The sequence below is a fragment of the Ambystoma mexicanum genome, chromosome 11, assembly GCF_040938575.1.
Source record: "Ambystoma mexicanum isolate Mex_15411 chromosome 11, UKY_AmexF1_1, whole genome shotgun sequence".
In the NCBI taxonomy this organism is placed as follows: Eukaryota; Metazoa; Chordata; class Amphibia; order Caudata; family Ambystomatidae; genus Ambystoma; species Ambystoma mexicanum.
The window spans coordinates 31,347,738-31,373,514 of NC_090934.1; the positions used below are offsets into that span (position 1 = coordinate 31,347,738).

At 45.2% G+C, this 25,777-nt stretch overlaps 1 protein-coding gene and 1 long non-coding RNA gene across 3 annotated transcripts in view; one reads left to right on the top strand and one right to left on the bottom strand.

The window, feature by feature from the left end:
• The window catches only part of ZBTB8B (zinc finger and BTB domain containing 8B), a 133,647-nt gene that overhangs the window by 84,213 nt on the left and 23,657 nt on the right, over positions 1-25,777 (bottom strand). Inside the window, exon 2 of the mRNA XM_069622469.1 lies at positions 6,665-7,640. Coding sequence (XP_069478570.1) covers positions 6,665-7,604 — 940 coding nt within the window. The 5' untranslated portion in view covers positions 7,605-7,640. The remainder of the gene's footprint in view (positions 1-6,664; positions 7,641-25,777) is intronic.
• The window catches only part of LOC138503033 (uncharacterized), a 282,445-nt gene that overhangs the window by 58,825 nt on the left and 197,843 nt on the right, over positions 1-25,777 (top strand). For both annotated transcript variants that reach the window (XR_011279565.1, XR_011279566.1), the window contains one exon: positions 1,586-1,659. This is a non-coding gene — a long non-coding RNA (uncharacterized lncRNA). The remainder of the gene's footprint in view (positions 1-1,585; positions 1,660-25,777) is intronic.

The window sequence follows — 25,777 nt, forward strand, 5'->3', positions numbered from 1 at the left end:
TTTTAATATCAATTATCTAAAATGGGGAGTACAATGGACATAAACGGACGTCCCAACACATGGTCTCTCAATGCATCTTTAAAAAATCATTCTTTTATAGCAATCAATCGTCATTGATGACATCAACCTACGTATTTACTATCGTCATCCTATGTGGCAAACTATAAAAACCTAGTGGCTATTGTGATAGGTTTTAAGAGAACATCTAAGTATACGATCCATACTAGTCTGAGAGAGTGAAGAAAAGTGATCGGTTTCTTAACATCTGGTGGGGCAACGAAGCCCTCCCCTTAAACAGGTCACTATGAACGTCACTAAATACACGACGTCCCATTGGTTACACAAACTATAGGACCCCTAATCACGCGGCCCCCTACAATTGAGTGGCACTCTTACATCCGTCAGTACTTTTCCACCCACGTTAGCAGCACGCAGGCTGGTCTTCCAGGTGCTGGTGAGCTGGTCTAAACCATAGCTTCCCACCAATTAGCATAATCATCTATCATCACCTCAGTGGTCTGCTATCAATTAAGGCTTTGAACTTGTCCTGGGGAGTGTTCTTTTGCTCTGGAGAATTCAGCGAAGTGAAGCCAAGCTCTGCCCTCATGCGTAGGTGTGGTCGTCATGTTCGTCCAACTTCATCTTTTCACGTGACTGAAGACCACGAAATCGAGCTCTAGTGCATTTAAAATACTATTTTCTAATAGACCTATGACCTCTTCCTTGTTTTTGTCCATGTTTTCTGAACAGGAGTTTCATTCTTTCACACAATTTGTATCCAATGTCTGCCCACCCCAGCCTGATACAGCCTTGGCTTCTTGGGGCTTGTCCAGCCTTGCCTTTCTGAGTTTCACGCCTGTTAATTCGTTCACTTGTTTTTAACTGTGACACAATGGAACAGAGGCCTTCCTTTTTTAGTCCAGCTATGCTATAATACGTAGTGGAAACATCCATTCTCTATTCACTTCAATATATGTTTATGTTGGCGCATGCCGCAATCTGTTCACTAAAAAGCTTGCCTCATGAATACTTCGTCTGCTTGCATCTGTACACGTGTAAAATAACTTGATATCTTCATTGTTTCTGTAGCATAGGTTTCTTCATCTTGATCCCAATATGTCACTTATCTTTGATACTTTCTTGATGCCTTATAGACTATCTTCACTTCTCTTGTCTCTGCATCTCTTCTATGTACATCATCTTGCTTCATGTGGTGGTGGTAACGTCACCATTCTTCTCTTCCATTCAGCTGTCATGTTTCTTATGGGATTTCATTCAAATGGCCATCATACTGTCTCGTATGCATGTATGGTTTTCTCAATGGCAACCTTGCTTCCAGGATTCTCCTCGGTATCAGTATTTTCACTGGTACCGCATGTGTCTCACACTCTGGTTCCCAATATATAGACAATATGGCCGAAGTGGTTGAGGTTGGGGAACTTGGCTCCTTCTCTACACCCTGTGACAGGATGGCTTTTATGACATAAATGAGACTCAGAGCCAATACGTAGGTTGTGTGGATTACAACGAGAAACCACTTATTTTATTTTTCTAACAGATATTTTTCTTTTTCTTTCTTTTCTAGTTGTTTGGAAAAGGATACGTCTTTTCTTGAGTGGTTCGAACTTCAGCAGGAAGGCACAGCTTTGGTAAGTTCAGGTAAGAGTCTTTCAGTATTTCTCAAAAGTTTCTCCTTTCTTGTCTCTTTAAAAGATTATCTTTATTGTCTCTCCTTTCTTGTGTTTTCCTTTTTCTCCCTCCTTGTCTATTTCTCTCTCTCTTGCTTATCTTTCTTTTCTTCCTTTATTTCAGAATTCTGGTTTGGTTGTAGCTTTCAGCTAATGGGACGGATATGGTTACTGAACTGTCCTTTCATTTTACTTCTGTAATGGTTGTCAGTTTCCCATCCTCACATAACCAAACAATGCAGCAAGGAAGCAGTTCTCTGGCGCTTCCCGTTTGCTTCAACTCTCTGTTCTGATGAGAACGTTCTCTCACCCTCTCATAGTGATTCACTTCGCCTTTCTGTTACAATAGCATAGGTTTCCTTTCCCCTTTGCATGGCAACTCTTTACACTAACGTTGGAGGGCACAGGTATGTTTCTCAAGCGGTTATACATATATCACTTTCTCTCACGGACAACCTCCAAACAATGATGGCGCAACGGTGCTTAATTATTTAACTTTCATGAACCTTTACAGTTGGTTCATCATACGTGGGACCTTCAACAAAAGCGCAACGGCGCTAACTTCAATAGTCCCTTCAGCGACAACGGTCGCTTGAATTCCTCTCTTCAACCTGCATACGATTAAAGTGGGGCCTTCGCTCTTCCTCCCCGCTTTCACTTTATAGTCGCGTTCGTCGGACGCGGGCCCTTCAACAGAAGCGCAACGGCGCTAACTTCAATAGTCTTTTCCAGCAACAACGGTCGCGTACGATTAAAGCTGAGCCTTCGCTTTCCCTCTTTCACTCACCTCCGGCTTTGCAGCCCCTGCCAGGCTTGGAGGTGGAGGCTGACTGCAGGAAGGCACTTTGTATCAGTTTGGCGAAAATGTTCGCCTTGTCAGTTTCACTCTCTCGGCATCACAAGGGTTTGGGTGCCGGGAAGCAGCGGTTCGGCATCAATATTAACGTTTCACTTCAACACCTTCTCTCCCTCAGTTGTTTACTTCCCTCGTCGTCTTTTTTCTAATACGCCCAGCTGAGTCCGTTGGGCTCGACCTCCTCCTCGTCACACCCTGTTTCCTAGGATACGAAACAGAGAGTTGTTTAGAGGAAAGTCCCTACATAAATCACTTCCTGGTTCAGTATCTATGCCTCAGGACTGCACACAAAGAAAGTGGAGGCAAGAAAAAGACCTACACATTGCCACAGCAACCTTGCTTCCAGGATTCTCCTCGGTATCAGTATTTTCACTGGTACCGCACGTGTCTCACACTCTGGTTCCCAACATATAGACAATATGGCCGAAGTGGTTGAGGTTGGGGAACTTGGCTCGTTCTCTACACCCCCAAAAAGGTAGGCAAGTGGCAACCACCAGTGGCAGTGGTACAATGGCTCCTGCATAGAAAAAGCAACGAAAGCTTGCAGCAAGCCCTACGGGGAGCCACTGGTATGTGAAGAGGGATTCAAAGCCATTCATCGCCCTGGCGAATGACGAAAAGCCACTTGGGTATTCGATATGTTACAGAATGCTCTTCTTCTATAAAGCTTGTAATCTTTCACTTCCTCCAAAGCCACAAGCATCAGCATGTTGCCATGAAGATCCAGGTGAAAAGGTTATTCTTCAAAAAATTGGGAGGGCAGGGAAATTGAAACTGTGCAAAAGACACAAGAGTGAAAAGGGGTCTATTCCTGTTATTTTCTAGTGGAAACAAAAGGCACAAACTGTGATGGGATCAATCATGGATTTGCACATCGCAAACAAAATGTGCCTTGAAAGAGGAATTTGGCATGCTGCACATAGATCACATTTTTCCACATATTAGTAGGGGCAACTGGAAATGTTCTGTATATCTGCATGACACACATTTCCGCATGCCAGTGGCAATGAAACCCCAAAACCTTCATTACCTGCAGGCCTGAAAATGTGCACTAGCCAATGGTTAGCAATAACTGGCGTATGGCAAGTAAGGAATTGTTAGCTGTGTGCATTTGGAGGACTGCCAGGAGGTGAGTGATCTTTTTTGCTTTTTGCTCTGGCTAGTAGCCTTTCTCGCAACACATTTAATAGGAGTTTTTCAATACCTACAAGAATATGCCCCCAATTAACACTATCAGACCACAACCCCATGCAATAAAGAAGCAGAAAACTGTAGGAACACGGTAAATGAACAGCATGTCTGCAAAACAATCGAACGCCAGCTCTTTCTTCGGCGGAGGTCTCTCTCGGGAACAGCCTCCCTGCCTCTCTGAAACTTCAGGAGAACCATCTCCGGTTCCGGGCGCGCCTCAATACTTTCCTCTTTGCTTCTGCCTTCTCTATTCCTCTCCCCTGCTGATCTCTGTCTGTTTCTGCATTGGGCACCTGGCTACCCTCTGATTTCGGGCCCAGATCCTTTGCCTACCCTGTGACTTACCCGCACTGCCTCTGGCAACCTGTGCAATTGGGTCTGTATCTGCAACGCTACAATTCCCTCACCTGCACTTATTTGACACCCGTTGACTGTGCTTAAGTCATGCACTTGCCACCCGATGGCTGCACTACCTATTGTTGTTGATCCTGTGTTGTGCACTTTCCACTCCTCCCCTGCCCCTCGCACTTCCCCCTTCCCTCTCCCCTGCACTTGCACGTTCTCAATGTCACTGGGCCGAGTAAGATCGTTATTTTGTCCTCTCTTGTACCTTCTCCCTTGGCTCGTCGTGCCCTGAAACACTTGTGCATGGGCGCGATATAAATAAAATATATCAAAGGCAACAGGCCATAACACAAATAAATGAGGGTCTAATTCGATCGGCGGCAAGAACAAGGACAAAGGGGCAGGGAGGGACATGGAAACATAATACCAAGCATAGAACATCGATGGCAGCACAACAGCAGCAATAACAGTAACAGTGACAGAAACTTGTTTGGTTAATGGTTTGAGTATAGTGTTATTGCCTGTGGCTGCTCACTTGCCGGATACACATTTATTTCGTCTCCCTCTTTTTGCCTTGCTCTTTACCCTTTGTATATGGTGGGACTGCTATCTTATCCAGGGTTTTCGAATAGACCTGAACAACCCATGGTGGAGAATGAAAACGTACTTATTTGTAATGCTACCTATCCAGTCCTCCCCCTGATCAGGAGGGATGTAACAAGGCTGAGGGACTTGTGCCTCAGCTGTCAGTACAGTTATGTTAAGGGACTCTTGACACTGCACCAAATCCCCACTGTAGCAGTCTCAGAGCTCTCTTATGTGCGACTTTTCCCCGTTTGCAAAGCCTCCTATGTGGCCCTCTGTACTGTGGGGTCACTAATGTGCTTTTCTGAAGAAAGGTCGACAGGAAAAAACAAAGTCTCATAGGGAAAATGCAACTACCTTTTAATTATAATATTGTGCAGCGATTTCTCTCATAATATGTGTTGCGAGACCCTGCACACGGGCGCAGATAGTCAGGCTTTATGATTTCAATAAAGAGGTCTATGGTGGAGCACGAGGATTACACCTTTATGTACATCAGAGGTTACTCTACAAACGTTGTGTGTGCGAATGTTAGGGTTTAACACATTATCAACCACTAAACATTAAATAAAACAATGTTGGACCCATAACTCTGTCTCTTGTTTTGGATTGTTCTTAAGAGCGTTTTATGTTTTGCTGGTATTTTGCTGTTGTATGTGTGGGTTTGGACTTCGACTGTGAAATGTAGTAGGAAGGGAAATAGTCTTGGTGCATAAGTGGTGTATGTTTATCTAATGTTAAGCATAAATTATGCTCATATAAAATAATTTGTAATGTAATTTTTTTTTAGAACTTATTTGCTGGGTACCATAGTATGTTGTCAGAGCAAGGGGTACACAATATAAAAACAAGTTAAGATTCCATCAAGTTGGGTAACATGACACATTACACCTAAAATAATATGTTAACCTTGCTGCTGGCATTTACAACGTTTGTAGACTAACTTTTTATAGGAACCAACATTAAGTATTAAAATAAAAAATCGCTCGTATACTACTGGTTTCTTTGTGTTTAAGGAATTATTGTACGGGAGCTATGCTGACAGATTTGCTTTGGCTGTGTGGTTGGCCATCTTATGTTTTTGCAGAATACATTTTTTCCATTTCGTTTTGTCCCTCCATCCCTATTGCACATGCACAGTGACCCAGCTCCACGTTCGGTGCGGTAGATCACCTTATGGGTTTTGCATATATTTCATATTGTGCAACATATTTTCATTTAGCGTTCTCCCTCGGACCATACTGTGCTCTACACGTGTATTTGTGTACATTTTGCAGTTATTCTGTTTCTCCATACACACTTTGACTGTGCACGGATGGAAAGTTTGAAGCAATATTATTTACTTAATTAAAAGGGTGAATATCTTGAATGGACACAAATATCAAAAATTGAAGCCAGCCAGCTTGAGAGACAATGGCTTGTCTGCCACTTTGGAAAAATCAATGCAAAAAACTGGTTTCTTTTTTCACCAATCATTTTGTGCATAAAAAAGTTGATGAAAGATCTGGGATGAGTGTTTAGATTCGACCAGGTCAGTTTTGTGCCAAATTTGGTGAACTCTAATGGACAATCTGTTAGGGGAAGAACATTCTGGATGTCTACTTTTTTTTAAGTGTGAGGTAACCATTTAAATATCTATCATGATAAAATAAAAGTAGGCTTGGGTTTTCTGACACCTGTGGGATCGGCAAAAGTGAAGTCTTGTTTGTTACCTAGAACTGTCCCCATTGTTTTGTACGTTCCGGCCTCTCTTCCTGTGCAACATTTACAGCCCTCTATGCAGCTTGTGTTGCTCCACCCGAAGTCTTAACTAAGTCTGCTGTGGGAAAGGCAGCAGCAATGCTATGCGACACAAGGCAATCAGAGCTATTCTGTCTCAAATACAAGGTGTGCATACAATGGCTTCCAAACGTGTTGGTAGTGAACGCTAAGGCCCGAAGGGCCAGTGATCATGCGCAAGGACTTACAGGCCTTGCGGTTATATGGGACTGCTTCTCACCTGATTCATCTGCATACCATTCAGTCTGAATATCCATCACTGAACCCATTGGAGCCCCGCCATCATCGGACCGGCTCTCAAAGCCCCGCGAGAAGTGATGTGCATCGTCTTTCCTTTGCGCTGTGCTGTTTCGTAGGAGGGCTGCCAAAAACTGTTTCATGTGATAGTTATTGCAGGCCATGTCCAGAGCTTGGCCGCTGTGTAGTCCCTCCTCCATCTGCTCCAGGGTCAGGGGCATGGTGTACTGATGAAGCCGCTCACCAGCCTCCACATCGTCTGAGTCAAACTCCTCCTTAGGCTCCACCACCTTGGGCAGAGAGGAGTTTACGTCCTCGGTGGAGCTGCTTCTCAAGGATTCTTTCACAACAAGCTCCTCTGCATTGCAGCTGGTGCAATCGCCGCATGGAGGATCCTTCTGGCAGCCCTGGCTCCCTTCCTTCTCCTGTGAAGGGGAAACAGTGGATGCTGAAGAAAGACTCTTTGAACCACTTGAGGTCCCTTCTTGAGCAAAGCAGGAGCTGCCACTGTCCGCCGGGGTCAAAGAGGATTCCCTCTCGATCTTCCTGCAAATATCCAAAGAGGATCGGATGTAGGCTTTACAAAAGTTCACAACATCCGTCATCTGCAGGTAGCTGGCCGCCGACATGACTTCGATCACATTCTCCCCACAGAGCTCCAACTTTCCAGAATACAGAAAGTCCAGGATAGTTGAGAAGGCTTCCGATGTGACAATGTCCAACGAGGCAGTGCTGTGCCGCCCACTGTCCTGAATGTAGTGAATCAGGAGCGCTCGGAAGTAACCACTGTTTGCGAAGAGAACATTCCTGTGGGCCTTGAAGATCCGGCCCTCCACGATGATGCTGCAGTCGCAGAAGAAGTCCCTCTTACGCTGCTCATTCAGCTCCCCCAAAAGCTTGGCGTAGTAAGACGGCATTTCCATGTCTTCTCGTGCTTCGTGCAGAGTCGTCCAGGGTCGCTTAAAGGGGGAGGCATTAAAGAAAAAAAAGTATTATAACACCTACATCCACTGTAAAAGTGAAATTCAGTACCAACCAATCCCACTTCCAATGAAACTCTTGTCTGCGCTTGCAACCTTGCAGATCAAGAGACTTTGCTGGCGACACACTTATGTTAAACTGCACAGTGGACATTAAGGGGGTTTTGTTTCAGAAAAGTCATGGCAGCTTAACATTTGTAGAATGCAGGGAAAATATCAGATGCACGAGAGAGGTTAAGTGCAGAAATTGAGTGGGACACCAATTGTCAGTTTCAGCATTCCCAGCAGCAAATATTGCCAGCGTCCACTCGCTCATTAAGCAGCGTCCCTAGTTACAGGTTTTGCCAGGGGCACGTTGACCATAACAAATACTTACTGTTTCTAAATGCACAATTACAGAGAATTCCACTTTATACCTAGGCGGTAACATAATACAAGTGTTGACATGCTGTGTGTACAAATGTTGCCTGTTGCTAAATTCCATGTAACATTTATTGGCAACAGCTGCCCACAGTTAGGGCATAGGCACGGGGTTCAGGCCTGGCTGTGAATCATCTAACTCCTAGGATGCAGCCCAGCTGTCGAACTTCGCATTAGGGAGTCTCTGCATCCTGTCTGGAAGGGAAAGGGGGCGCTGGTGACCACTGCAAGGCCTGAAATCGGAGTATATTTCTCTCTCTCCTTTTAAAATACTAGAGATGCAAGACTATACCCACCTCCCATTAACAGACAAGGAACCAGTGGGCCAAGCCTAGAGCCAAGATGCCCCTCCATGTGGTCTGGTTATGTGACAGGGACATGACCCCGTCAAATGGGGGCGGGGAAGACAGGGACCCCCTCAATCTGAAGCCAAAGGCTCACTAATACAACAGCCAGAACCAGCCCTGCGCCAGATATGGAAAGTGGGATTTTGGTGGGGAGGTGGGGGGGGGTCGTATCCCCAAAAATCACTAAAGTGCCAACATTGTCAACACTGCTACCACTCTTTGGGACTCTGAATTCAGCAGTGTGGGCAAAAATGGTGGTAACACCAATAGGGGTGGTAATGCAGTGGTAACTACTGCACCGCCAAAGTATGGGTTTGGAGGTAAGGTGGAAGAAAAACCTACAGCAAAATGCTGGAAGTAATTACGCCACCTTACCTTCAAAAATTGCCAGATCTGCAGAATTATCATTAGCAGAATTACTGCTGGTGGGAATTGTGCCAAAATCCCCCATGGGGGACTAACACCACCATACTGCCACTTGTAATCCAGCAGTAATACCGCCATATGAAGTGGCAGTAACGGTTAATTTGTTTGGTGGTATCTCAGCGGGTTTACTGCAGAGATACCACTAAACTCATAATGATGCCCTTTGTCTCTCAATGCCACCCAATATAGTTGCTGGCCACTGTTCTTTGTTTTCTATTTCACAACCTCAACTCCCAGAATCTTCTTGGGAGCAGTTAAGAAAGCCTGGTCTGGATTCTAACAAAAGGGGAAATGGCAACACTGCCCAAAGCCTTCACCAGAACTCCACAGCATCCAGTACTGCAGACAAGCTTGGAAATCACCAAACCAGGAAATTAAACTTCCAAACCCAGAGTACAACAGAGCAGCAACTGGAGAAACATGAGACCTTTTGGAAAACTGTGCTGGAGAAGAGGAGGGGCTAGCAGGTGTTTTTAAATCTTCTCACCTGGGTCCTGGAGGAAAGACAGGCACCCATTGGCACAGTATGTCAGGTAACTGCTGCAGCCAATGGGAAGGGGAGGGAGGCACAGAACCACCAGCCTCGCATGATTAAAGCAGACAGCAGGAGAGGCAGAGTGTGGGTTGTTGGGGGTGAAGTTGTAGGAAGATACGAAGGTGGGCCGAGAGGCCAGGTGAAGGACGGTGGTAGAGCAGAGTGTTGGAAGCAGAGTTTATTAAGATGAGGTCTTTGTGAGAGAGAGTGGTACTAGTTGTGTGTAGGGTTTTGTAGGAAGTGGGGGTCAAGTGTATTGAGGGTGTGAGAAAGAGAGTTAAAGATATGTGAAAGATAGCAGCAGGGGAGTTGGATAGTAGTTAGCAAGGCATAAAATAAGCAGTGTCGCATAGCAATTTGCTATGCAATTCTGTCAGCTTGCTAATCGATTGGACACATGTGTAGCAAAGATAGCTATTTAAGTTGCCCTCGTCAATGAAAGCACAGCTCGCCCTGCATTCCTCTCTTGCCCTCTGTGCTCTCCTCCCCCTCTGTGCTCTCTTCCCCCTCTGTGCTCTCTTCCCCCTCTTTTCTCTGTTCACTTGAAGTCCTTATGGAGAGAAAGTGCAGCAATAATCATCTCCTCCCTTTTTAGTGACAAAGGCATGTGTGGGATTGCCAGGCAAGAATTTATTTTTCAAATAATTGCAAACCAGAAATAATCGGGATGTAATTTTTATTAAGCTTTCTATATATGCTGTCTGGCAAAGACCAGTATGTGTCAACTTTATATTTTATTTAAAAGACAGTCCTGCAATGCCATTCCTAAAATGTAGGTTGTTACATAATGCATGATTAAAGTATTGATACTGTAAAACATTGCATCATCGCCATGCTTTACAGTAAAATATAGGGTAGTGTATCTAAATTTCATTGTCAACTATATTTCATTTTGTTGGGGAAGATGCATCATATTGACAAGGGAACACTTTTGAAAATTTACATGATCACATGATCGAATGCTTTTGGGGGCAAACCTAGTTCTGTTACCTGCAGGTTGCATACATCTTGTAACTGGTGCTCAACCCATGTGTGAACCCATACTCCTTGACATACCGCTTGACATTCTATTTTGTCAAGCAGTTGCTTTATGCCAGGTACCCTGAAATTGAGATGACTACAAACTGCAATATTCGTCTAGTTTGCCCAGTTCTCTGCCTGATACGCAATCCACTCTAAGTCTTTCTTCCTCATACATAAATAAACAAAGCAAACTAAATGCTTACACAAAGTAGTGATCAATAGTCCCATCCAATCTGTGCATCTACAGATATACTGCAATACCAAACACTGTAGTTAGCCTCCAGAGCTCGCTTTGCTTTATGATTATAATTGCATTATATATTATAACCTGCAGGAGACAGCTGGCCAAACTGTTTTCAGAGCCTTTTTATCACACCTGTTTATTTGTGTCCATTCATGCAGCTAACCTTTTACATTTTATCTGTGGCTCACAAAGTCTTTTCACCCACTCGCATAGTAGAGTACATTTACATGACGGGCCAGTAGCATTTGCAAGAGATGTTTGTAACTTTTATTTAACATTTACTTTGTTTGCAGTAAATGTTAAACAAAAGTTTCACTGTGCATGGCTGGCCTATGGGTGGCATCACTGTGCTAAACAAAGTGGGTTTGTAGTGACATGCACCATTGTACACTAATCACATTTTAAATTTGTTGTCCTCCATTGCTATGGGTCAAGTGCATTTCTCTTAGGTTGAATAGGGAAACTAAGTTACCCGACCAGCAGGTCTAGCTGAATTTGAAAGAATTTGCAAGACCTGACACTTCTAGTTTATGTCTTATTTCAGCGGTATGCAAAACTGCTGTATTGTTGATCATTTCATGTCTTGGGTACTAATAGCTTCTGATGACATGAACAATATTAGTACAAAATTGCTAATCAAATGGGTCTGTTTGCTAATCAAAAAAATGTTAATTAGCAAACTCTGCTAATCAATTTTTGAAAACTCATTTATGCCTTGAGTTAGTGTGGGAGTGAGTGTTAGGAGAGAGTGGGGCTAGCAGAGAGGTGTAGATGTGGGGTACGAGGAGAGGAGTGTAGGAGAGAAGTGGGTAGGGGTAAAAGTAGTGAAAGGGTCAGCATGTCACATAGCCTTAGTTTGGACAAGAGAGGGTTGTAGTGCAAAGGAGAGGGTAGTAATGTGAAGAGCAGGAGTAGAGGGGAAGAAGTGGAAGTAGTAGTACAGACATGAGTAACAGGGTGGAGGTGAGGACTAGAAGTGCAGAAGTCATTGGACCGTAGTGCAGTGATATGAGAGTAGAAGCAGTGAGAGGAAGTGTGCTGGGAGAGTAGTAGTAGTAGTGCAGAAAAGGTAGAGTTGTAGTAGAGTGGAGAGGGAAGAGTGGTAGGAAAGAAGGTAGTAACATTAGAGTGCAGAAGTAGGTGGTAGAGCGATAAACATCGAAGAGAAAGAGGAAAGGGATGTCGGGAGGAGAGAAGGTGGGTAGAGGAGAGGAGTAAAGATGTGGACTGAAGATCGAAAGGTACACAACTGCACCACCCTTTTATAACTAACCATTGATAGTGTAGGGCCGAGTTCGAAAGTCCCTGAGGGAGTCTAGATAGCCGACCTATACAGTTACCATATTTAGCCGAAGCCAGCTATTAGGAAGTAGGGCTTACCAGTCGGTAGTACTAACCGTGGGTTATGGACGCCTGGGTTAGGGAGGGAATCCCATGGAGGGAGAGAAGGAGGGGGAGGGGCGAGAGAGAGCTAACGCCACTTTTCAAACACCTTCTCCAGACGGTACATTTTATTGAACCATCTACCTATTCACATACTTATGATCCTCGAAAGATTGCAGGATCTAATATATGTACCAATAGTGGCCAAGGAAAAATTAATCATCGTGGCAGGGGACTTTAACCTCCAGATGGAAGCCATAAGAGAGCTCGCAGGACTTTGGGATGCCCATGTTTTAGCCTGGGATATACCTTCACTGAAGACAGATTTACCCCCCTCCCATCAGAAGATATCATTTTGGTGTTGATTCTGCCTGAATTAGGTTAATGTTTATGTTGAAGGATATTTGTACCGCGCACTATCACCACTGGAGTTGTCCCCTGGTGCTCTGGCGGCTGTGAAAAAGGGAGGGTGGGGTGAGTTGGTGGGAATAAGCTGGAAATGTGCAAGAGAGCAGTGATGTGCTGTTGGCGGCCACAGCCCGGTGGGTCCGTTGGTTGGGCTTGTGGTGTTTTATGGTTGGTAGTCATTGTGTGCTGTTGTGCAAGTCTATGTGTGGTTTGTTTCGTTGTTGCAGTGTAGTGAAGTTAGTGCGGATTGTTGTGTAGTAGGCTTGTGGTTGTGTTTGGTTAGAGTTTGAGAGGTGTATGCAGAGGGGTGAAATGGTTAGTGGAATGGTTAGTTGGCATTGCTGTCAGGAGGTGAGGTGCTGAATTCCTGCATTCTCTCTAGGTGGGGTGCAGGAGCATCTCTGCGCCCCGATTCTGATCTTGGCCATCGCATGCTCAGTCCTTTTCACACATGGCATCTACTCACATTCTTCCCCAAGTTTGGCCTTTTCCATCTATGTGACAGTTGTCTGTATGTGGGGCAGGGAGGCGTTTGTGCGTCCCTTCAAGACTGGTCCAGGGAGCATTTCCAGTTGGTAAGCAGCAGTGACTAGCCAAGGTTACTTTGTCCATATGTGGCGAGTGGTTGGCATTCATCTTATTCAGTTGTTTATGCAGGCTATCGCTCCCCAGCCCCTTTGAAACGTGGTACATGCCAACACTTGCAATTACGTCCGGGGCGGCACCTCCCTTCATTCACAACTCCATACGGTTAATGCCCATGCCAATGTCCACAACTTAGTTCAAGTGTGGCAAGTGCTAACATTTACAACTCTATACACATATGGTACCTGGTAGCAATTATGGGGCGGGTGAGATTGTTGGCTGGAGTTAGCTAAGGATGCTGATTTCTTTCCTCATGGTGTTGCTTGTGTCCTATTGGACATTGTCTTTCTTGTTGCAGTAAGAGTTTCTCTGTTCGGTTCTGGGTGTTGTCAGTGTCATCTTGAATTTAGTCATCCGTTTCTTTGTGTTTCCTGTTCGGTTGTTTCGGTTTTTCAGTTTGAATCTGTGGTGTTGAAGAGCCAGGTTTTTAGTAATTTTCTGAATTGCAGGTGGTCTTTAGTATTTCGTATTTCTTTCGGAATGTAGTTCCATGTTTTTGCAGCTAAGTGGGAGAAGGAGGAGCCCCCAAGTTTTTTCTTAAGGTACGGTTTTTGTTCCAGGCGGATGTCGTTGCTTGATCTGAGGATTCGTGTTGGCTTGTATATAGTCATTTTCTTTTGTAGGAATTCAGCTAATTTGAACTTGAGGATCTGCAATGGGCGGTTCCCAAAAGAGCAGCCTGCAGGTTACACCTTCAATGGACACAGTAGCCGTTCGATCATTGATTATATTTTTATTTCCGCTAGAGATTGGGCCAGAGCCAGACATTTTGGGATAGTCCAGAGACCGGGAAAGTGACCACTTCCCCGTATCTCTCTGTATTTTAATGTTTAATGATCCATGTTTTGGGCCTCTCGCAGTTTCCTGTACCCGGCAGATTGGGGCAAAAGCAACGCAGAAAACCCTTGCAATGGGCTACGTTAATGGATCAAAATGTAAAACCTCAAATTTATGGTATAATCTTTCCTACTATGGAATTAATCATGGTGGTTAACATTGATAATGCAGTACTGGCTAGATTTGAGCTAATTATGGCTAAGATTCGCCCCCTGGTAACTGTTTGCGATTAAAGTGACAGCGAGAGGCTGGGTAGGAAAGATTGGCTGGTATGACGATGCCTGATGCATAGCGAAGAGAGAGATAGCAAAATGTATGGCCCTCTGTGCAGCGGTGGATAGGGATAGGTTACATGTATTAAGGGCTAACTATAAATCCCTGTTTGTGTCAAAAAAGAATTTGTGGCCAACCGCTGGAGGTACTGTACAATGCTTACAAAGCAGGGGATATAGACCGGTTTAAAAATGAAGCCGAATTTTGGGCCCCGGTCCTTTCAAAACTCTTTAATGTCATCTTAACCAGGGGAGACATTCCCGACTCCTGGCGTAAAGCAATAATTGTTGTTGCAAAAAAGGATCCCCGCAAATGATCGACCTCTTTCCCTACTCGATGGTGTGGGAAAGTTATTTAGCAAAGTCATTTTGAAGCACCTCCAGGATTGGGTGGATAGTAACAACATATCTGATTTGCAGGCAGGGTTTAGGAGAAATAGAGGCACCTTGGACCAAGGATTACTTCTATCCCTAGTGATCCAGAAGTATATTTTGAATGGATTGTCCTCCCACGTATTCCTCATCTTATGATAATTATCCTTCCAGCTTTAGCTGCTTCAGAATATTTGTTCGACACAGGGCACTGTGTGCCGTCTTGTCGTGTCGATGGCCCACAAGGACCTCCGTTCGACTGTCGACGTCGTCATCAGTACAAATGGTGCTTGCAGCGCCCGTTGGCTTCAGTTCCGTTTTTCCAAGCTAAGGCTTCAAAGAATTAGGTCTTCGATTCTTCACTGAACTTCATCACTATTTTTGGAAACTAAAATCTCTCCTCTGTTGGCTCCATTAACGCCTAAAACAGGCTTCAAGAAGTGCCAACACTGTGGATCGAAGATGTAGATCACCGACCCCCACTGCATATGTCTGTGGTGTCTTGGTACCAGTCACCGTACCTCCGACTGTAACTCCTATGAGGCGATGACCGAAAAGGCTTGAGGGAGCGTGAAGGTAAATTGGCGGTGGGGAGGTTGCCTTCAAAGTCTCCTTTGAAGAGTTCCAAAAGAAAATCTGATGAGTCGAGAGATTGGGCTCGACAGAAAAGATCTAAGAGATCTCTATCAAAAAGTTGATTGCGCCATTCATCGTCTTCTAAGAAGGCCAAGAAACGGCGTCACAGGTCACCTTCGACCTCTTCCTCAGCCGAGGTAATCCAATGTCCAACTAAGTTAGACTCCCCAGCTAAATGGAATGCATTTCGTGAAGAAATGCTTAAAATCTTTGAGAATGCGACCCGGCAGCCCGAGAGGGACAAGAAGAAAGCCCATGTCCCTGTCGATCGGCATTAAGACAGCAAACGGAAGTCGAAGACAAAACCATTATAATCTTCGAATCCGAACCATAAGCCACAACTACATCGTGAAAAATCTTGCTCCGATGAAAAATCATCGAGGACTTGGACATGCCAGGAATCCAGTCCATTGAGGGTTCCTTCGATAAATCATTAAACATCAGTAACTACGATGGCCTCGCTTACGTCTTCAGCGTCGGAATGGTTGACCCCAGTGTCGAAGTTGACTCCGACAAAATCGACTCCAACTTCGAAGTCGTCTAGAATTTTTTCGAGATGTCGAAACCAATAGTAACTCAGGAAAAGGTTTTCAAACCCATGCCAAAGAAAGACTTAACACTTTAACCTCAATCTATGAAGACAATGAGCCTTCAGACACCGCCTTCTTTCGAGCAGGATGACCTGACAAATATTTTGGATCAGGGTCCCCAAAGAGATCCAATTTTGCCTTATCACATTGCCCTGCAAAAAAAGGATCTCAACAAATTGGTAAATAACAGAGACTGCGGCTGCAGTAAATAAAAATGTTAGGAAAAGATATAGGGCATCCAGTAGGGACCCAGTGTACTTAACAAAGCACCCAACACCAGAAAATGTGGTGGTTCAAGCTGCTACATCTACCAAGCAATCAGCATACCCCTCTATCCCACCCAATAGAGATGATAAGAGAGTGGATGCCTGGGCAAGAAAAATGTTTACTGCTGGTGGTAGGGCTTTAAAATCAAACACAACCTGTGCCTTGTCAAAGTTTAAGTTTCCCCTGTGAGATTGCGTAGCTATGGCGGCTGACCAAATCTCTGAAGGAGAAGAAAGAGACAGCTTTCTGGCTATCATCAAGGATGGTAAGGAGGCAATGTGTGAATGTCAGGTCTGGATACTGGAGATGGCATTAGCAGATCCATGGCAACTAGCACTGTGCTGCGCAGATTTGCATGGTTGATATCCGGATTTGCACCAGATGTGCAATCTAGACTCCTCAATACGCCTTTTGACAGCCCAAGGCTGTTTAGCAGCAAGGCTGATGAAAGTTTGGAAAAGCTGCAGACCTCGTTAGCAACGGCTAAATCTCTCAGCGCCGCTATTAGACAGCCTCAACACTCCTACCCCGGTTCATCATCTCAGAGGGTTAAGTCCTTTCGATTCTACTCCTCAGTTGGAAGAGGAAGAGAACAAGCCAGTCATAGTGGACAGAGAAGATTCCCTCGCTGTGGACGAGGGAGCGGTGCTAACTCAGCCCAAGCAGCTGCAGTTTTACCCTCAGCCACCGCTAAACCACTCTGAGAGAATGGCGGGGCGTTACTTCAGATGCTTGGGCACTGGAAGCCATAGCCCAAAGTTACTGCCTTCCTTTTTTTAAAAAAAGGCCTCGGGATCATACACCGGGAAGCAACTCTTTCAAAGTTCCAGATTGTGCAGGAAATGTTGACCCTGCTAGAGAAAGGTGCTATAGACCCCGGTACCTGTGGGGTAGAGGAACAAGGGTTGGTACTTCCCCTATTTCTTCATTCCCAAAAAGGACGGAGGATTGAGAATCTTGAACAAGTTCCTCAGGAAGGGCAAGTTCAAGATGGTTACCCTTTCTCAGATCCTTCAAGCCCTCCAACTCCAAGATTGGATTGTGTCATTGGACCTTTAGGATCCTTTCATGTGTCTATCCATCAAAAGAACATTAAGTACCTGAGGTTGGCGGTTCTCATTATGGGTTTTGAGTTCTGCCATTCGGGCTGAACTCTGCCCCAAGGGTTTTGACCAAGTTAATGGCGGAGGTGGCAGCAAGTCTCTGGAGAGGGGGGATTCACGCCTACCACTATCTGGACGGTTGGCTAATCGGGCACGTTAATCCGAACAAGCCTGGGATCATCTCAGCGTAACTTTCCACTTTCTCCAGAGAGTGGGCTTCTCCCTCAGTTACAAGAAGTCCCACATGATACCATCTCAAAGGCTTCAATTTATTGGAGCAGTCCTGGATGCTTCCTCTGGGAAAACCTCGCCACCCGAGTTGAGGGCGCAACAAATTCTGCAGATGGTCACCAAATTCCAGAGTGTCCAGTGTCTTCCGGCCTTCGATTATTATTATTTTTTTTTTTAGGTTGCTCGGTCTCATGGCATCCTGCATTTTCCTGGTGTCAGTGGCTTGCCTGAGAATACGATCCCTGCAATGGGTTCTCAGGACCCAGTGGTCCCAATTCTCAGGCAGGATGTCAGACCAACTTCAAGTTCCGAGCAGAGTCGCACAGGGCCTTCTGTGGTGGGCTTGCAAGGACAATATTCTGAAGGGAGAATCTTTTTGGCAGTCTTGGCTGGAGAGAACACTAGTGATGGATCACTCATGGGGTGGGGAGCCCACACCAACGAGCTGACAATCAGTGGCCGTTGGTCTCCATCGGAGTCCAAACTACACATCAACCTTTTTGGAGCTGAGGCCAACCAGGCTAGCTCTGTAGGCCTTTCTGCCTTCTGTATGTGGAAAGAATGCCCTGATAATGACGGACAACACAGTGGCCATGTACTACCTCAACAAGAGAGGTGTAGGGTCACTACCACAGTTCAGAGAAGCAAGGCAGCTCTGGTTCTGGGCAATTCAAGAACGAATCTCTCTATCAGAAATTCACCTAGCCGGAGAGGAGAAAGTGATGGTGGACGCTATGAGCAGGCAGAGCATAGTCTCTCACGAGTGGGAACTAGCTCAGGAAGTCCTTCAAGAGATCCTCACCCTTTGGGGAACCCCTCAAGTAGACCTGTTCGTGATCAGTGTCAACCAGAAGTTCGATCTGTTCTGCTCAAGGGAATTTCCCTCAAGAAGCGCTGTAGGGGACGCGTTCGTAGTGGACTGGGAATTTGCTCATATATGCATTTCCTCCAATCCCTGTCATTCCTCAAAGTGATCAGGAGGTTGAGAACGTTTGGGAAATCCATGATCCCTATTGCCCCGGATTGGGCCAAGGAGGATGTGTCCATCTGCCCTCCAATACATCTTCCACAAAGAGAGGACCTACTGAGATATATATTGGGTTCTCCATCCAGAGGTCAAGACTCTCAACCTTTGTGCATGGTTACTGAGAGGCTGCGATGCCAGATGGGGACCTCTCAGATGATGTAATGCAATTCTTGCTTTCGGCCAGAAGGCTAGCAACAAAATCTTTGTACCGTTGCCGTTCAACAGTTGGTGCAGGGATAAGAACGTGGATCCTTTTCTTTGTGATCCACCTATGGTGCTTTCTTTTTTATTACATCTTGCGAATCTGGGGTTCCAGATTGGAACAATTAAAGGTTACCTGGCGGTGCTGTCTATTTTCAAGCGCTCTTCAGAAGAGGATTCATATTTTAAAATCCCTCTGATTGTTCAATTCCTAAAGGGTCTTACTAACGTATTCCCACCAGTCCCTTTCCAAGTCCCTATATGGGATCTTAACTTGGTGTTAACATTTCTAACATGAATCCCTTTTGAGCCAATACTTTCATGCCCACTAAGACTGTTTTACTAATAGCAATAATGTCAGCTCGCGGGGTAAGCGAGTTGCAGGCTCTTTCCTGTAAACTTCCACATGCTGTTTTCTATAAAAAACAAGGTTGATCTCAGGGTAAAACCTTCTTTTCTACCTAAGGTAGTTTTGGACTTCCATTTGTCGCAAAAGATAATTTTGGCAACTTTCTACCCACCTCCTCATCCTGGAAAGGAGGAGGAAAGATTACATAGGCTGGACTGAAAAAAGGCTCTAAGCTTTTTTATATCAAAAATGGCTGAAATTCGCCAAAATGACCAATTATTTACTGGCTATACAGGCGCTAAATTGGGTTTAGCTGTGACAAAACAGAACCTATCCAGATGGATCTGTCAATCTGGAAAAATGAATACCCTTCATTTGGTTGACGGACTTATCTTGATGGCCGAAGGCCAACCATTTTATGCACCGAATTATAGAAATACAGACTGCCATGCTTGACCAGCAAGCGGCCATTTTAAACGTAGCAAGAATCGCCATTTTGCTCGTTAACCATTGCTCATTGCTTTCTGTCTAAACTGCTTTGCAGCTTGCAATTCTTGCAAATTCTGCTTACTCTGCTCAACTGTTAACATTGTTGTCTGAATATGAAAAGGGCAAGGTCACGGGACTGAGGAGTTCGTTGAAACTCCTCATGAGTAGCCCAGAAAGGAATGCCCACGCTCCCTCTCTGTAGCCTTGAGGGAGAGCTGCAGGGCATTTAATCATTTCACAGCTGCCAGCCAGTCTCGTACTATGGTAGAATATGTTAGAATAAAACAGCTAAAGGCTTGAATTATGCTCTTCTTACGGCCCCCCTTTGCAAAACCCTTTAGAGCGTGTCCGCTCCCAAGACACGAATAGTACCTCATAGATAGCAAAGCTTGGAATGTGGCTCTTCCCCCGTGTGCAGCTTGCTTCCAAGAACAGAACCACCGTGTTCTGTTCAACAACTAAAAGATGCCTCCGCACTTTCTAAATTGCACATTGTTACTAGAATAGACATTGAAAGTGTCATAATTGTCATGCTCGTCGGAAATGTCCATCGTCATCCCGAGTTCAAATAAACTTAATAAAGGGGTGTGTTAAACATGACATAGCTGATTGTATGATATGCATTTTGTATATAAGTAACTGATGTACGTAATTCACTCTCTTGCGTCCCTCGAGGTCTAGAAAATACACGTCGCGGGGTGTGAGACCAGAATTGATCAATTGGGACTATTTTGCTTGCAATAAACCCTAGCATTGGGAATTTGAACCTTGTTCCTGGCGCATCTTTTCGTGTATGGTTATTGCCTTGTTTCCATATCGCGAGGGACCCCTAGGGGCCCCTTTCAAGATGGTGCCCCAATAGGGACCCTCCCCCACCTGCCCCATCGTATACGTTGTAACAGAGTAAAGGCGGAAGAACGGCGAGGACGGGACGATCAAGCCGGGATCAAGAGGTGTACGGGGCGCCCTGTAGATGTGAGGAGAGATTCCTTCCGCAGATCTGCACACATCTGATCCCTGATCGACGTACCGGGCCAGAGGGCAAAGGAGGCGAGGGTCCCGAAGCGAGGCAGAAGCTGGAGAAGCGCAGACACGACGTTGGGAGAGGTTGCGTCAGGACAGGCGACTTGTTTTATCAGGTGAGTCATTTCCCGATTCAAACAAAACCCTGATTCTTGGTAGAGTGTTGATTTTGCAAATTCAAACGTCCAGGTTAAGTATAATAACCAAGGGGAAGGTTAAAAACATGCCTGGAGTACTGTCCACTTTAGCGGGGCTTTTCAGCTGCGGTAGACAGTCCTTGGAAAATGGCCAAAGTGCACCGCCTGGGGGAACGCCGGCTTATGACATGTATGCTAAATATGGTGTGGGTGCGATATTTGTGAAATTTGGCATAGGCAAACTAGAAAGCAACATGACCATCATTGGCCGATTAATGGTAGTTTTGAGATTGCGAGGATAAATAACCTAGAAAGGGTGCTGATTAGGAAAAAAGTGCGACCCTGCAGCTTTTGAGACTGTCAAAGATTGGAGGAGGGAAGCAATGCTCCGACTTAGGAGTAGAGACAAGCATGCGCGTAGGCACAAATCAAAGCTTGAGGTAGCAGAAGAAAAGGAGGAGGAGGAGTGGACGGCAAGTCTAAGACGGGAAGGGAGACGTGACCAAATGAACATAGAAGGAATATACCCGCAGCGGGAACTACACATAGCAGACAAATTAATGGAACATTTGTTAACTAATATGGGGCGAGGCCCAAAACCAGGATCGAAACCAAACACGCCAGTAGTAACTGCGCAGGCCCAACCAATAGCTCTCAGACCCCCTCCCGTAGCCCAAGCACTTCCCCTCACGCAAGCATTAACCCAAGCCCCACCCACAGCTCGAGCCCTCCCTCAAGCACAGACGCACAATTTCCCAGCACCCAGCAAGGCCCTTCACAGATGCCACCTGTGTCACTTGTCCCATCCGCACCTCCCGCTCCAGAGACAGATTCAGCACCATCCGCCCCTCCCGAAGTCGAAATTGAGACCGGGGAGGCGAGAGGCGGGGCTGAAGGAACAGGATTCGGACAAGTAACTCGAAGCGCGATCAGCAAAGAAAGAAAGATTGAATTACAGCAAGAGGCAGAAATGTACATAGAAGGAAATGATGGGACGGCAGCATTGGCCTCATTGTATGGGTACCGAAGAAGCAACGAAAGACAGGTAGTGTTGGAATACATGGGGACATTTTTGGTGGGAGAATGGAAAAAGTTACTTGACAAATTACCGCCAAAACGATTGTTAGATTTGAACCAATTAGCATGTTGTAGAATAAAAGATGAAGAAGTAAAGGAACATGTGAATGGACGTTTTGATCTTAAAAATGAGTTGGATAATGATTATGCTGAAATGTTTGCTGCACCCGGGTACAGGGGTTGGGATATTAGAAGAGATGGGAGAGGGACGGTAGAACCATACATACAGCGGAGACATTCAATGTCATCTGTACAGAGGGGCGACAAGCTGAAAGTATGTATACGGGAAGCGATAAAGTGGGTGTCGAATCCTAGTATCCCAACAATGGTCATACATGACATATTTGACGAATAGTCCATGCAAATGAAAAGAAAGGCATTGCAATCGATGGCTGAACATTTGATAGAGAAGGATGTAAAAAACAATAAGGCTAGCCCAACTGAGATACTAGCGGTATACAAGAGAGCATTCGAGCGAAGTACAGGGGAAACGGGCCTATCACTGGACTTAGGAATACTATTGAACCTAAGAGAAGGGGGAGGGATCGTGAGTGGGGCATTTCCAATGAGAGAGGTTCCGCCCACGTTTGTACCAAAAGTAGAGATCCCTGCGACGGGAACAATAGGAGCGCAGGTAACACCAGCCCATTTCACCGCACAGTATGTGCATGTCCCCTTTTCCAGGCAAGAGGTGAATACTATAAAACAGACGATTCCCGATATAAGAAAGAATCCAGCAGGTTTCTACAAGGAAGTAGAGTCAACCCTGAGATCAGCAGTGCTTACTATGAGCGATATAGATTTGATTTTCCCAGTCATTTTGCCAGCAGATATATGGAAACAGATAAGGACGGTAGATGACGTGGGGGCTTTTGGCGCCACATGGGCGGAATTACTATTGGAGGACAAAAATAAAAAAGTATGGGAAAATCCGGGAACCCGCATGGCAGATCTACCAGAACGGATAATGCGGAGATTGAGGGAAATAATTCCAGAAAAAAGGATTGAGTGGGACAAATTAACTACATGTGTACAGGGCAAGGATGAGCCAGTAACGGATTATTTCAATAGATTTGAAGGTGTATTCATAGACTTCAGTGGGCAGGATGTGAGCACAGAGTCAGGGAAAAGGCTATTTGTTGATAAATATGTGAGGGGATTAATATCACCAATTCAAGATATGTTAATGACGTCGGAAAGTTCCTGGGCACCAAAACCGGTGAGTGAGATATTACACATAGCCCAATATTACGATAACAGGGTAAATGTGGCGAAAAAAGAGAGCTGAAGGATAGAGTAAATTTAAAAACGAGAGTGTTACTGCAGCAGGTAATTGGATACAATAGAGGTAGAGGGAACGCGCAAGGCAGAGGAAATTTGAATAATATGCACGGGGTGTCATTGGGATTAAATCAATGTGCGTACTGTAAGGAGGAAGGACACTGGCAAGCGCAATGCCCGCACCTACAGAATAGAGGTGGGTTTGGCCAGAGAAGGCCTCATAGAGGACATCAGGGGTCAAATGGCCCAAGCAGAAATAGCATGCAGCAGCAGCAGGGATATACCAATGGAGGTAATCAATGGAGGTAATCAAAACCAATCCTATGGTCAAAACCAAGCTCAACAGAACCAGGCATTTAACCAAAGTGTTCCGAACCAAAATCAGGGCGGGCAGGGCCAACAGAGAAATGATCAGAGTGGAGGACACCGAGGGGGAAATGGGAATATTTTTGATACACAGCCAAACACGTATTATAGCAGCAGCGGTGACTACACGTCGGACGATGTGTTATTTTTGCAATAGGACAGCCCACGGCAGGGGTCGGAACCAGTGTCTATTCCCGTGAATCATAGAGGACCCTACGTAGAAATGAGAGTCGGGAATAAGGAGCACCGTTTCCTTGTAGATACAGGGGCACAAAAGTGTTCGATAGACCACCACCTGGTTCCGGAGATCCCACTGTCGGGGCAAAAGAATGTTTCTTTAGGGTTCGCAGGTACACCAGTAATTAACCCCATTTCCGAAGCTGTCCCAATTACAATAGGACCATTTACGGAACAGTGTCCATTTCTTTTGACAGAAAATTGTGGGGAGAACTTGCTAGGATTGAATTTGTTGAGAAAATTGGGGGCAATTATACATTGTACGGCAGACGGGGTGTTCCTCACGATGTGGCCTCACGATGCACCGGTGACCGAATTTATGTCAAAAGCGTTACCAGAAGAGCTAAGTAGAGTACCAACCTGTCTGTGGGCAATGCATGATAACGATGTAGGATGCTTGAAAATAGAGCCAGCAAAAATAACTTTGAAAGAAGGTGTTACATTCCCACGAATTCCCCAGTATAAAATTTCTGTAGAAGGTGAGAAGGGATTAAAGAGTATTGTTACTGACTTGGTGAGATTGGGGGTGATTGAAGAAATTGCAGGTAGCACTTGCAACAGCCCGATTCTTCCAGTTTACAAGAAAGGAGGCAATGAAGTACCCTATCGTTTCATAATTGATCTGCGCGCATTAAACAAGGTGGTAGACCCACAATTCCCTTTGGTCCCAGATGTCACAACAATACTGACAATGATACCGGCCACTGCAGAATACTTTAGTGTAGTTGATTTGAAGAACGCGTTCTTTAGCATTCCAGTGGATAAAAGCAGTAGATATCTGTTCGCGTTCACTCTAGGAGGTCGATCATTCCCATTCACATGCATTTCACAAGGATACACAGAAAGCCTGAGTATTTACAGCAGAGCGCTAAAAGAGCAGCTAGACATGCTAGAATTACCCGAAGGTTGCATACTCTTGCAGTACATAGATGACTTGTTACTAGCTGCTGACACAAAAGAGATCTGCAAGGAAAGTACTATATTACTATTGACACACTTAGCGACCCATGGTCACAAGGCAAGTTTGAAGAAATTCCAGTATAATCAAAAGGAGGTGTCTTATTTGGGTTACCTACTTTCGAAAGAAGGGAGAAGATTAACACCAGGACGCATAGAAAGTATTTCTAGTATGCCTATTCCAAAAACTCAAGGAGTGAGAGCTGTAATAGGCATGGCCTCTTATTGTCGGCAGTGGATCAGTAATTTTGCGTTGATTGTGAAGCCGATGATAAAATTAACTAAAAAGGATGCAGTGATGCCTTTACAGTGGGATGAGGAATGTCAGAAAGCGTTTGAGCAATTGAAAGCTGCATTGTGTGCTGCGCCAGTTTTAGGCACTCCTAACTATAAGAAGATCTTTAGACTATTTCTGAGCGAGAGTGAAGGATGTGCATTGGCGGTTTTGACACAGGAACAAGGTGGAAGAAATAGGCCGTGCGGCTATTATTCTTCCGCGCTGGACCCAGTAGCGCGCGCACTACCACGATGTTTGCGATCCATCGCAGCGGCTGCTGCGTCATTGAAACAAACGGAAGGAATGGTATTGGGGCACACTTTAATTTAACACAGACGCAACACCTCACTTCTGCCAGACTAACAAGATATGAGCTCATCTTGTTTGCACCCCACATCCAAATTATGAGGTGTAGCGCATTGAATCCTGCAGAATTAATGCCACTGCCCATAGCAGAAATTGGTGACAACGAATCACCACCCCATGATTGTTTAATGGTCACTGAAGAAGAAACAAAGGGAAGAATTGACTTGAGCGACATCCCGCAGAAAGAGCCAGATGGGGAGTTGTTTTGTGACGGCTCTTGTTTTAAATTACCTGATGGCACATCAACGGCCGCATATGCAATTACTACCCTAGAGAGTGTTGTAGAAAGCAGAAGAATCCCCTACAATTCGGCACAAGCCGCAGAAATAATAGCACTGACCCGAGCTTGTGAACTCTCTGAGAATTTGAACGTGAATATTTATACTGACAGCCAGTACGCCTTTGGCGTGGTTCATAACTTTGGCCGACTCTGGGCTCAGAGGGGTTTCTTGACATCACATGGGGCCAGGATTCAGCATGGGCCTTTGATTGTGCGATTGCTGTCTGCAGTCACGTTTGCAAAGCGCTTAGCTATAGTGAAATGCGAGGCGCATAAAAAAGTAACATGCAAAGTGGGAGAGGGAAACGCA